The sequence below is a fragment of the Cannabis sativa genome, chromosome 7 (assembly GCF_029168945.1).
Source record: "Cannabis sativa cultivar Pink pepper isolate KNU-18-1 chromosome 7, ASM2916894v1, whole genome shotgun sequence".
Classification (NCBI taxonomy): domain Eukaryota; kingdom Viridiplantae; phylum Streptophyta; class Magnoliopsida; order Rosales; family Cannabaceae; genus Cannabis; species Cannabis sativa.
In genome coordinates, this window is record NC_083607.1 from 9566072 (window position 1) to 9577566 (window position 11495).

At 29.8% G+C, this 11495-nt stretch overlaps 1 protein-coding gene across 1 annotated transcript; it reads left to right on the forward strand.

The window, feature by feature from the left end:
* Window positions 1–3901: 3901 nt before the first annotated feature.
* LOC115697513 (protein NRT1/ PTR FAMILY 5.6) lies at window positions 3902–10166 on the forward strand. The gene is made up of 4 exons (XM_030624548.2): window positions 3902–4193; window positions 6443–6660; window positions 7772–8322; window positions 9031–10166. The coding sequence occupies exons 1-4, from the start codon at window positions 4049–4051 to the stop codon at window positions 9893–9895; spliced, it is 1779 nt and encodes a 592-aa protein (XP_030480408.1). The 5' UTR covers window positions 3902–4048; the 3' UTR covers window positions 9896–10166.
* Window positions 10167–11495: the final 1329 nt, after the last annotated feature.

Sequence of the window (11495 nt, forward strand, 5' to 3'; positions counted from 1 at the left end):
TATAATATGCATATTGTGGGAATTTATTTAAGTTAATATATATCTATTTATTATGCTATTTATGTAAATTTCGTAATTTCTATGGTTATGTTCGGAAGCTGTGGAAAACGACGTTGGGCCTTTAGAGAGTCTCATTTGGTATGTTTTGGTACGTCAATAGTGGGATTTTATTGTTAAGCTTAAGAATTGACCAAACTAGCCTTGTTAATCCTTTAGCTTTTGAATTTTATTAGGGGGCTAAATGGTATTGGTTAAGATATTTGTCTTTATATAAGATTGTATTTAATAAATCTGCTTTTTATTAGTTGATTTTAAAATAAAAATAAATAATGATATATGAGTATTTGGAAAAGAAAACTTAGAGGAGATCAAGTCACCTTCTCCATCAATTCTCTCTCTCTCTCTCTCTCTCTCTCTCTCTCTCTCTCTCTCTCTCTCTCTCTCTCTCTCTCTCTCTCTCTCTCTCGAATTCTCTAGAGGACCAAACTAGGGTTCAATTCTTCAACTTCTTTGTGATATTGCAATAGGTTTTGAACACTAAGATTCAAGGTAATTTCCTTTGGTTTTATCCTTTATCACTTTTCCAAGCTTAAGTTAAGTTTAATGGTAAACTTTAATTCTCTGCTGCTATGTTGTAAATTAAAGTTTATTTTGGTGTTCTGGAGTTTGTTTGGTATTGTTTAAGTTAATTTAGGTTGGAATTGTTAGTTGAGTTGAGGTTTGAGCAAAGTTGAGTTTGAGAACTCAAACCTAGCTCTCTAATGGTGATTTGGGATTTTGTGCTAATTGTTAGGTTTTGTTACTTGATATTGGTTTGTTAGAGTATGTACAGGCATTATGGAGAGTATTGGAGAGTTTGGGGTTGTTTTGAGTTAAGGTAGTCGATTTTTGGGTTCCCAGCACAGAACCGGTCGACCGGTTCTGGGGAACCATTAGAACCGGTCGACGGGTTGGTACCCAGGAACCGGACTTCAGGTTGGGAACCAGTTTGCTGGTTGGGCCATTTTTCAGAACCCTAGTTTTCCCCTTTTGGGTTATTTAGGGTTTTAGCATCCTTTTTATCGATAGGGCTATCTTTAATTTCAATTTTAAATCCCCGACAAGTGTTTAGCGTGTCTGTCATCGAGTTTTGAATATTATGGTTTAGGGCCCTGTAAAGTGTCAAGTTGCGTTTCCACTCAGGCTAACCGACAGACTTGAGCACGGAACGAGGTAAGATAGCATAATAATGTATATATATGAATGTATGCTTGTATTAACTGTTTACACTACTAACACTAATGGTTTATGTGAATTAAAGAGTGTTAGTATAGTGTAGAGTTTTAAAGTAGTTACAGTGTTACCAACACGAGTACCAAGGGTACGTCGTGCATGTGGTACAACCCTTAGTAACTTTCGGGGGTACGATAATGGCTCTACCAACACGAGTACAGGGTTGGTACTTTAGTGCATTTGGTATAGTGGTCGTACTTCTCTTAAGAACGTTCTTAACCATTTGGTGAGCTCGGTTGTTGAGCTCAGGGCCGCTTAAGCATAAAGCCGGTTTAGCATTGCTTATATATATATATATGTATCCCATATCTTACTAAGTTTGTTGAATCATCAGTTTGCTACCTTGTGTAGGTAAGGGAAAAGCTAAGCTGGAGGAACAGTGAGATGGAGCTCGACAGTGATTGCACATATTGCGGCAGTGCAACTTAGAGGGTTTCGGTCTTTCAATATTTTGAGTTGTATTTTGTGTTGACTGTCATTTGTTTGAAAGAAAAAAAAATGTTCAAGGAATTTTGTAATAACAAATATAGTTTTTACTGTGTTTTATAACTTGGGATCCCGACCTATATGTTTAATTAATTATAATATATATAAAAAAATTATTAGCTTTTGAGTTTAGCAATTTCTAGTACGGGCGTTACAATTACGTTGTCTCAATAACTATTTGTGTGACATCTATGAACTCATTTCATTCATTTATAATATACTCTTTTTTTCCTTTTAATTAATCTAAGTTTCCTTCATCACTCTCACTTAAATATTATAATTTCACAAGTCTTATAATTACTTTTATTATTCATTGTGACGATGAGAGGTGAAACTCACCACAATAGTCAAACTAAACTCAGCAAGAAAAAGAAAATAGTCAAATTAAACACATCACCAACTTTAGATATGGACGGTTACTTAAATCCTAAAAACATTTCCATTTAAAAAAGAAAAATATGATTTAAATTTGAAATCATTTCCTACCCTTTTTTCTAAAAAGATATCCTAATAATAATATGTCAGTTTTGAAAAATATTTCTACTTTTTTTTTTCTCTTTTTCTTTTTTACTTTCTACCTAATCTGATTCAACATTTAAATTTTAATGTTTTTTTTTCCTTTCTACATAATTTTCTTTCGCATTCTTTGATATTCTACACACCTTGTATTGAGTAAACTGCTACTAAAATGATATTATTAAATAAAATTTTTAGGTTGAGTCGCGAGTTATAGGTCGCTCTTTTTAAGACGTTCGCGACACTTCCCTGGTATATGCAAGTAGTCATAAATTACCGATCGTCTCAGGATAAAACGACCTAGTCGAAATAACACTGTATCAGAGCTCTATACTACACAATAAAGAACCGTCAAAACACCACATCAGCTCAAAAACATCTACTGCTCGGACTATATATATAATATAATCGTAAATAATAAACTATAAATGACTTTTTTCTGATTTGAGAAAGATGTATTTTTCCTTTTGGTTCTAATGCATTATATAAAAAATGTACAAAATATTGTAATAAGAAAAAAGTCGTTGATCATGGGAACGTTAAGTGGGATCATAAGAACGATGTTGAAAATAAGGAGGAGAACATGTTTCTCTTTACCAATTAATTAAACATGTTAAAAACTATTTTAATTAACTAAATAAAAATAATAATTTAATAAATAGATTTCTCAAAAAATAAAAGTGTTACATCAGCCAACTCTCGGTCCAACGATACACATGTGTGTGGTGGTCAAGTGTGTCTCCTTATACCTATTCGCACAAAAATTGGTGTCTTTTGGAACCCTGTCGTCGCCAAAATTACATTTGGTATATCTTGTAAATAAGAACTCATATCTCATGAGACTCATTTTATTATACACACTAAGACTCTGATTTTTTTTAAAAAAAATTTATTAATAATTTTGAGAAGTTCCAACTTTTTGGACATATTGCAGTACCACATATAAATATAAAATAATACCCTTTTCATGAATATATGTATAAAATCATATAGGTGTTAATTAAAATGGGACAATTAAATATATTAATAATGCAAGTGATCAAAGTGTGGGACAAATAGTGAACAAAAATATATAGGTCATATCATATGGGCAATAATAATGAACTATATTTTTTCAATATACGTACAAAATTTTTATATTATTGATTGGATCTATAGATATCCACTTGGATTTGCTTATTGAATTTTAGAATCTGCCCTCGAAAGTTAACGATCAATATATTGGATAAAACATAAACTATATTTATATATGTATAAATATAGCTGCTACTACAAAAGTCTAGGCAGAAGTAATTTTTTATTGATTAATTATTAATTTGTCTTTCTTTGAAGGAATACCGAATATATATATAGGACACAATTTTTTGTGATCGACTTTCACAAGTTAATAAATAATTTTCTTTTTGGCAATAAATAAATTACCAAAGGTGCTATTGCCATAGTGACAATAACATCTCTCTTCATACATATAAACATATTATTGGATAATATTATAGAGTCAACATATGCAAAAGAATTTATGGAAAGTGGAAAAATAATAATAAAAAAAACAGAAAAGAATAAATAATAATAATAATAATTAAAAAGACAAATCCTATCTTTTCTACTCCTATATAAGAGAACCTTGGCATAGCATACTCACCACCATCAACGTGACCTCCCTTTCGCTATATATCTTCTTCTCTTTTGCTCTTTGTAAACTCTACAACCATAATATATATAATACATATATATATCGGACTATATAGTCATCTCATAATCTTTAATTATCACCATGGATGAGCAAAAAAGAGGTTTGGATCAATTTGAATATGAAGATGAGAATGAGAAATGGGTTAATGATTCTTCTTTGGATCATAAAGGACAAGTTCCTCTTCGAGCTTCCACCGGTTCATGGAAAGCCTCCTTTTTTATCATCGGTAATTATTAACTTCAACTAATATTATATATATTGTCCCTTCTATATCATCAACTAATAATGAGTTTTTATATTTAACTTCTAGTTTATTCTTCTTCACCTATTCAGTATAGCTTAAATTTTTCTAACTTTTCTTGGATTTTTTTTTTTTTTTGTTGCTTTGATTAGATTTAAGTTGTCACTATGTGAGCATAAGTATATAAATAAAAATAAAAAGTAAGCGACAATAAATTCTGTGTCACACTTATAATCATGTTAAAAGAAAAGGAGAGAGAGAATATAATAAAGAAAAAGTAAATGTTTTAAATTCATGTGTAGGCTAGATATGTTTATGTGTATATAAACAAAAATCCAAGCAACATCACTATCGCACTTGGATAAAATATCAATGGCGTATCTTTCCACAGATCGAAGAGGAATTAATAAATCAAAAGTTAATATATAATCCAATATTAGTAATTACAAACCCTTTAATTAAACTATAATAATAAGTGGTTTATTCATGGTGAATGAGTGGTATACATATATACATAGATATAATAGAATTGAATGAGTGGTTTGGCAGAATATATAATGATCAGTCTTTAGAGAGGAGGAAGGAATAAATACTATTATACTATATTAGACTTAACCTAAGGCTGCAGTGGATACAACTTGGAAGAGGGCCCTCTATACCACCACTATATATATAGTCAACTAAATCTGATCACAATATATGTATAATAATAGTAATAGTAATAATAATAATAATTTTTCTGAAAAATTCCTTATTGAATGGATAAAGTTTAAAATGGCTCACTCTTCATGCGGCGAGAGTTTGGTGGGTGGCCAGATATCATGCAAGTCTTTTGGACTTGTTTTGGCTTTTGCTTAATGATAATTTATTTCCATTCAAAAAAAAAAAATTAAAACTAGTATATTTTCTTAGAAAAAAAAATTAATAAATTAAACAAGTGACCCTTTTTCTTAGATTGAATTAGCAAATCTATATATATATATAGTGAAGTATTATTTGCATGTAAATATATATAGGAGTGATCATATAGGCTAAAATTCATATTAATTAATATAGGGTTTCCATTTCAAAAAAAAAAAAAAAATCATATGTATTAATAGATTGTTTATATTACATGTAGTTGGATATGGCATAGGCAAAAATATAATGTATAATTCTTTTTTATTATGTTGATCATATATTGTTTAGTACTGCACGAAGGTGGAGCCAGGGAAGAATTATAGTGTCAATTCTTTTGAGTCAAAAATAGATTTAATTATTTGGTTTGATTATTCAGGCGAAACTGGGTTGTGGATTTGTGTTTTTATTAGCCATTAGTTCTTTGCCTTTATCATGTTCAGTCTCTGTTCATTATAGTTATTATACACAGACATATATATATGTATATATCAATTATAATTATTAGTCCAATATATATAACATTTTAGAGAAAAACATATTACACATTTCTTGCTCACAAAAGTGGACATATAATAGTGGATGGTCCTACTCTCTTTTCATGGACAGCATCTAAAGAAACTTATAAGCGCCCACAATAATTAACCAAATAACATAACTTTTCATTTTTTTTTTTATAGAACATAATTTTTAAATATTAAAATATATATATATTTATTTAGTTAAGTTAACTGAAATAGGCTCCATATAATTTTATGGCGCATAGAATTTGCTTTTTTTGTTTTTTTGTCTTATTATGTGTTTTAATAAACAAAACAACATTCTTATTAGGAAAAAAAAAATAATATTCATTTTCTTTTGTATGAGAATTATGAAAATACTAAATTAGACGAAATTGATCCCCTAGGAAAATAAAAAAGAAAAAAACTATGCAATGGCATATAATAAAACATTCACTATCAGTCTTTTTCTAAAGGTATATTTATATAGTGTCATATGATATGATCATATGATATGACCATTTTGATTACTATTTTTCTTTTTCTCTTCGAAAAGATTTTATTACTATTTTAGACGGTCATAAGTAATCATGATATCAATTTCCACTAATTTTTGTATGTACATATATAGGGTAGATACTAAGGATTATTTAGGTATAATGAGTTGTAGATTCTTTAAAAGAAAAAAAATTGTGATGCTGTGTTTTTTTCTTTTAAATTTATATTTTTCATTAAATTATGAAATTATTATAAATGAATAAATTTAATGTAGATGATGATCCAACAAATTAATATTTATCAATTAATAATATTTATTTCGAATTTTATTGTGTGCAGCAATTGAGTTCAGTGAGAGATTGAGTTACTTTGGGATAGCAACAAGCTTAATCATATACTTAACAAAAGTAATGCATGAAGATCTAAAGACAGCAGCAAAGAGTGTTAATTATTGGTCTGGTGTTACTACATTGATGCCTTTGTTTGGAGGATTCATTGCTGACTCTTATTTGGGTCGCTTCTATACTGTCTTTGCTTCTACCATCGTATACCTTTTGGTAATTATTTCATTAATAATTAACTTCCTATTAAACCTACTAAAGTCGACATGTTATTTCAGTCTTAATTAAGTTATAATATATATATTTTTGTTAAAGTTTTCATAGTGATCATCACCAACATTCTTTAAGAAATTAAAAAATATATTAAAAATATAATTTGCAAAATATAATATCAATTATATTAGGGAAACAAAATGCGAAGATTTTGAGAAAATAAATAAAAATTATTAAAATTATGGAATTCGAATTAAGAGAATTACAAACATATAGAGAAGTATAATCTTGAATTCGGAATTTATTCTGTGCAATTTTTTTTTTTTACCAATTTGTAACAATACTGTTTTTTTTTTTTGGAAATTTGTAAACAAAAGTTAGTTCATAACTATATGTTACAATTTTATAAACAATATTTATAGACTATAAATAAAGTGTAAATGCTATTTTGGATCTATGTTTTGCAAAAATTATTAATTGGATCTTCTGTTTTGTTAAATGAATATACTTTGTATTTTTCAAAATGGTACAAATAGGACCTTGAATTGATTTTTTGTCAAAAAAAAAAATAATAATAATTCAATTTAAAAAAATTTATGACAAAACTGTTTATATTTTCTGTATCTGTTCGTGTTAAGAATTGTTTTTCAAGTTGGTATTAAAAAGAAATTGACAAAAATTAAGCTCAGAGTCTTATTTTTACCATTTCGGAATATACAGGATCCATTTTATTATTTAGGAAAACAGATGATCTAATTGATAACTTTTGCAAAACAAAAAGTTTAAAATGGTATTATTACAAGCTATTACATAACTGTTACGTACAAACTGCGTGTTATCAATTATTTTGTAATTTATAATTTCTTTTTTAAATTTACCAGCAAATAAAAAAGTTGAAATCTTAGCTGGACTGCTTCATACCACTTTTTGCTTTTAGTACTATATATAGTTAAGTTAAATTTCTCAACGTAATAGTAAGATTCGATAACTAGATCATTAAGCTGTATTGGTCAGTTCATTAACAAATTTGGTATACTACATTTTTAATCTTTTCAATTTCTATTCTATACTTGGTCATCAATTAATGAAATTGTTTACACATGGAAAAATACAGGGCTTAATATTGCTGACCATGTCATGGTTTGCACCTAGCCTAAGAGCTTGTAAACATGGTGAAACATGCCAAGAGCCAAGGAAAATCCATGTAATAATATTCTTCCTGGCCATATACCTCATATCCATTGGAACTGGAGGCCATAAACCAGCTTTGGAGAGCTTTGGAGCTGACCAATTTGATGAAGAAAATCCCAAAGAAAGAAAACAAAAGATGTCATATTTTAATTGGTGGAACTTTGGCCTTTGCTCTGGACTCCTCATTGGTGTAACTGTGATTGTGTATTTGCAAGACCATGTGAGTTGGGGTGTGGCTGACATTGTACTAACAGCGGTTATGGCAATTTCTTTGGCCATATTCATCATTGGAAGGCCGGTCTACCGTTACCGGAGACCGACCGGGAGCCCTTTGACGCCAATGTTGCAAGTTCTTGTGGCTGCCATTCGAAAGAGGGCTCTTCCCTACCCTGCCAACCCTGCATTTCAATTGTATGAAGCTCCCAAGTTAGATAGGTCACATGGCAGGCTTTTGTGTCACACCAAAAATCTCAAGTAAGTTAACACACTTTAAGCCTAATTTTTTATGGAGTAAATTTTTAATTCGTCATAAATTATCATAAGGGCTGGCGAGTGAGGTCTAATAATACAAAATTTGTTATTTAATTGTCTACAAACTAATATTTTTTTAAAAAAATTATTAAGTGGAAGCCATAAACACAACATATATAGACATTTGAGATATATAACCCGCCTATATACTAAGGCTCGCCATGATTATGATTTACAATAATATGTTAAACATGTATAGACATTCAAATAATTAATTGTAGTTATCAATTTCCCTTAGTAAATGATTTTCCTTTAACTAGAGAAAATATAAATTTAAGATTGTGGAGTTTGGTTAGAGGTAACTTAATAGAAATGCATAGTTTTTCTTTTATTATTTTGTTTGTTGTATTTTAAAGTACTAAAACATCATTCTAATAGAATATTTTTTTTATCATTTTAATGTGAATGGCTATTCTATTTTAAAACAATAATAATAAAAAAAAACTATTACAATGAAAGATGAGAAAAAAATAATAATTGCTTGAGTATTCACATAAAAGAATTTGATTAGTTTAAGAATGAAAACGAAAAATATCTAAATTTTAGAAACTAATATAATATTTGTAGTATGTCATTTTCCTATTTTAACTTGTAATAATTTTTGAGTTAAATCAATAGTAATTTTACGGTCTTATGATTTGGATATTTTAGATTTTTGGACAAAGCAGCCATAGTAGAAGACATAAGCAACTCAGCTGAGAAAGAAGATCCATGGAGATTGGCGACAGTGACAAAGGTTGAGGAAATGAAGCTAGTTCTCAACATGATCCCCATTTGGGTAGCCACTTTACCATTTGGCATATGTATTGCTCAGTCTTCAACCTTCTTCATCAAACAAGGCGTCACCATGGATAGAAAGATCAATGGCTTCGAAATTCCTCCGGCATCAATTTATGCCCTCGCTGCCATTGGAATGATAATCTCTGTCACCCTCTACGAGAAAGTTTTAGTCCCAGTTATGAGGAAGATTACAGGAAATGAACGAGGTATCAACATCCTCCAAAGGATTGGAATTGGAATGTTCTGTTCGATAGTCACAATGGTAGTTTCAGCTCTGGTCGAGAAAAAAAGACTGGAAAATGTTCGACAAAATGTTGCAACAAATACTTTTGTTCCCATGAGTGTGTTTTGGTTGGCACCTCAGTTTGTGATCGTTGGTTTTGGAGATGGGTTTGCTCTAGTGGGCTTGCAAGAGTACTTTTATGACCAAGTTCCTGATTCCATGCGAAGTTTGGGGATTGCATTTTACTTGAGTGTGATTGGGGCATCTAGTTTTCTCAGCAGTATTCTGATAACAATTCTTGACCACATCACTGAGAAGAGTGGGAAGAGTTGGTTTGGTAAGGACTTGAACAGCAGCCGTTTAGACAAGTTTTATGGGCTACTGGCTATTATGGTAGCAGTTAACTTGTGCTTTTACGTGCTCTTGGCTCGTCGTTACTCTTACAAGAATGTTCAAAAGGTGGTCGTGGCAGACTGTTATGATGACAAAAATAATCCAACCTCTATGGCTTGACAGTAATTATATAATTATTGTATGGATTTAGATCATAAATTTATATTATATATATGATATATTTAAGTGATGTGTTGGGAAGAATGAAAATCATCAAGGGAGCCAATTACATATATGTAGTAGTATATTGTATGGGTAGAAAAGGCATACCTTATATCTCTGTAAATTCTGCGTGCATTTGATCAGTATCTCTTGATCAATTTTTTTCTTAGTTGAAGAATTCAAGCATGCTGTATATGTAATTCATATAGTTTATAATTTTTATATGCATGAAGTCGGTAATTATTACAAATATTTACAAATCTAGAATTGAGCTAGAAAGTTTAATCTACAAACTTTAACATTAAATATACCTTTATGGGGCGTTTACTAAACTGTAATTGGAATCAGAATAATTAATGAGAAAAATGTATCAGTTTAAAATAGAAAATAATCGGAAACAATATATTATTATGATATTTACTAAACTGTCCGAAAAGAAAACCAGAATCACATTATTATTATTATTTTTTTTTTTTTTTTGACGTGGTGAACAAAGTCATACATGATTAACAAAGCAGCAAACCACAAACGACCTCCTCGAACCAGGATAGCTCATCATCTAACCGAAGGGCATGTTTTGCCAACCATGAGCTATAGAAAACAAATCGCGAGCCACATGGGACAAAACTGCCCCTGGAAATATAGACAATAAAACTATAACTGTTGGATATTATTTTACCAGGATCTAGATTTACTAACAAGTATGTTTCATTAACATCCTAATATAAATTCTAAAACAATGAAATAAACACAAATAAAGCTTAGGAAACCTTACATTGGGTGCAACGAAATATAATGACTCCTTCCGTTCAGATATCTACCCATTGATTCCTTTCTGTAGCAGAGCATTATCAATATCTGAATCTAGATCTCTTTCTCTCATTCCTTTGATGCTGATTCTCCTTCTTGTTGGATGGTTTTCCAAAGTCTTACACGCTATGATTGAGATACTACTTGATGTGTGTGGGCACTCACTCATTCACTCAAGGATTTCGAAATTATTGAAGAAGAAAAGAGAAGAAGAGGTTTCGGCTATAGAGAATAGATAGAAGCTCAAATTTCATCTCACAAAGTTCACAAAGTTAAGTGTGAATGAGAGCAATCACTATCTATTTATAGGTAACCACCTAGGTTTAGGTTAGAATTATTTGGCATAAAATAATGAAAAAAATAAATGATAAAAGCCTATAAGTGTGGCCGGCCATGGGCCTTGGATAATGGGCCTCACTTATGCAATTTTGCTGTTTTATCATTTCTGCATCTCATTTTTTCAAAAGCTATGTAAAACCAACAATGGAGATCGAATGTCCTAATAATAAAGCTCATTATTTAAAGTGTATTTTCTTCTAATATTTATTTTATTCTATTTATTTTAAATATATATATTTATTTAATTAAAATTTCCAATTTAGAATGAAAAATTCTAAATATAAATTTTAATTTAATATTTATAAATTTTACTTAGATGGATACAAAAATAACATGAATTATTTCCATCTTAGTAATAATTTCCAATAAATATTTAGAAAAATATTCAATTTAAGTTGTTACAAAATTA

Bases quoted from the DNA above. Each gene is read 5' to 3' on its own strand.
- LOC115697513 (XM_030624548.2), top strand. From the start codon at position 4,049: ATGGATGAGCAAAAAAGAGGTTTGGATCAATTTGAATATGAAGATGAG. The intron at 4,194-6,442 runs GTAATTATTAAC...TATTGTGTGCAG, and splicing joins AGCCTCCTTTTTTATCATCG to CAATTGAGTTCAGTGAGAGA. The intron at 6,661-7,771 runs GTAATTATTTCA...GGAAAAATACAG, and splicing joins CTACCATCGTATACCTTTTG to GGCTTAATATTGCTGACCAT.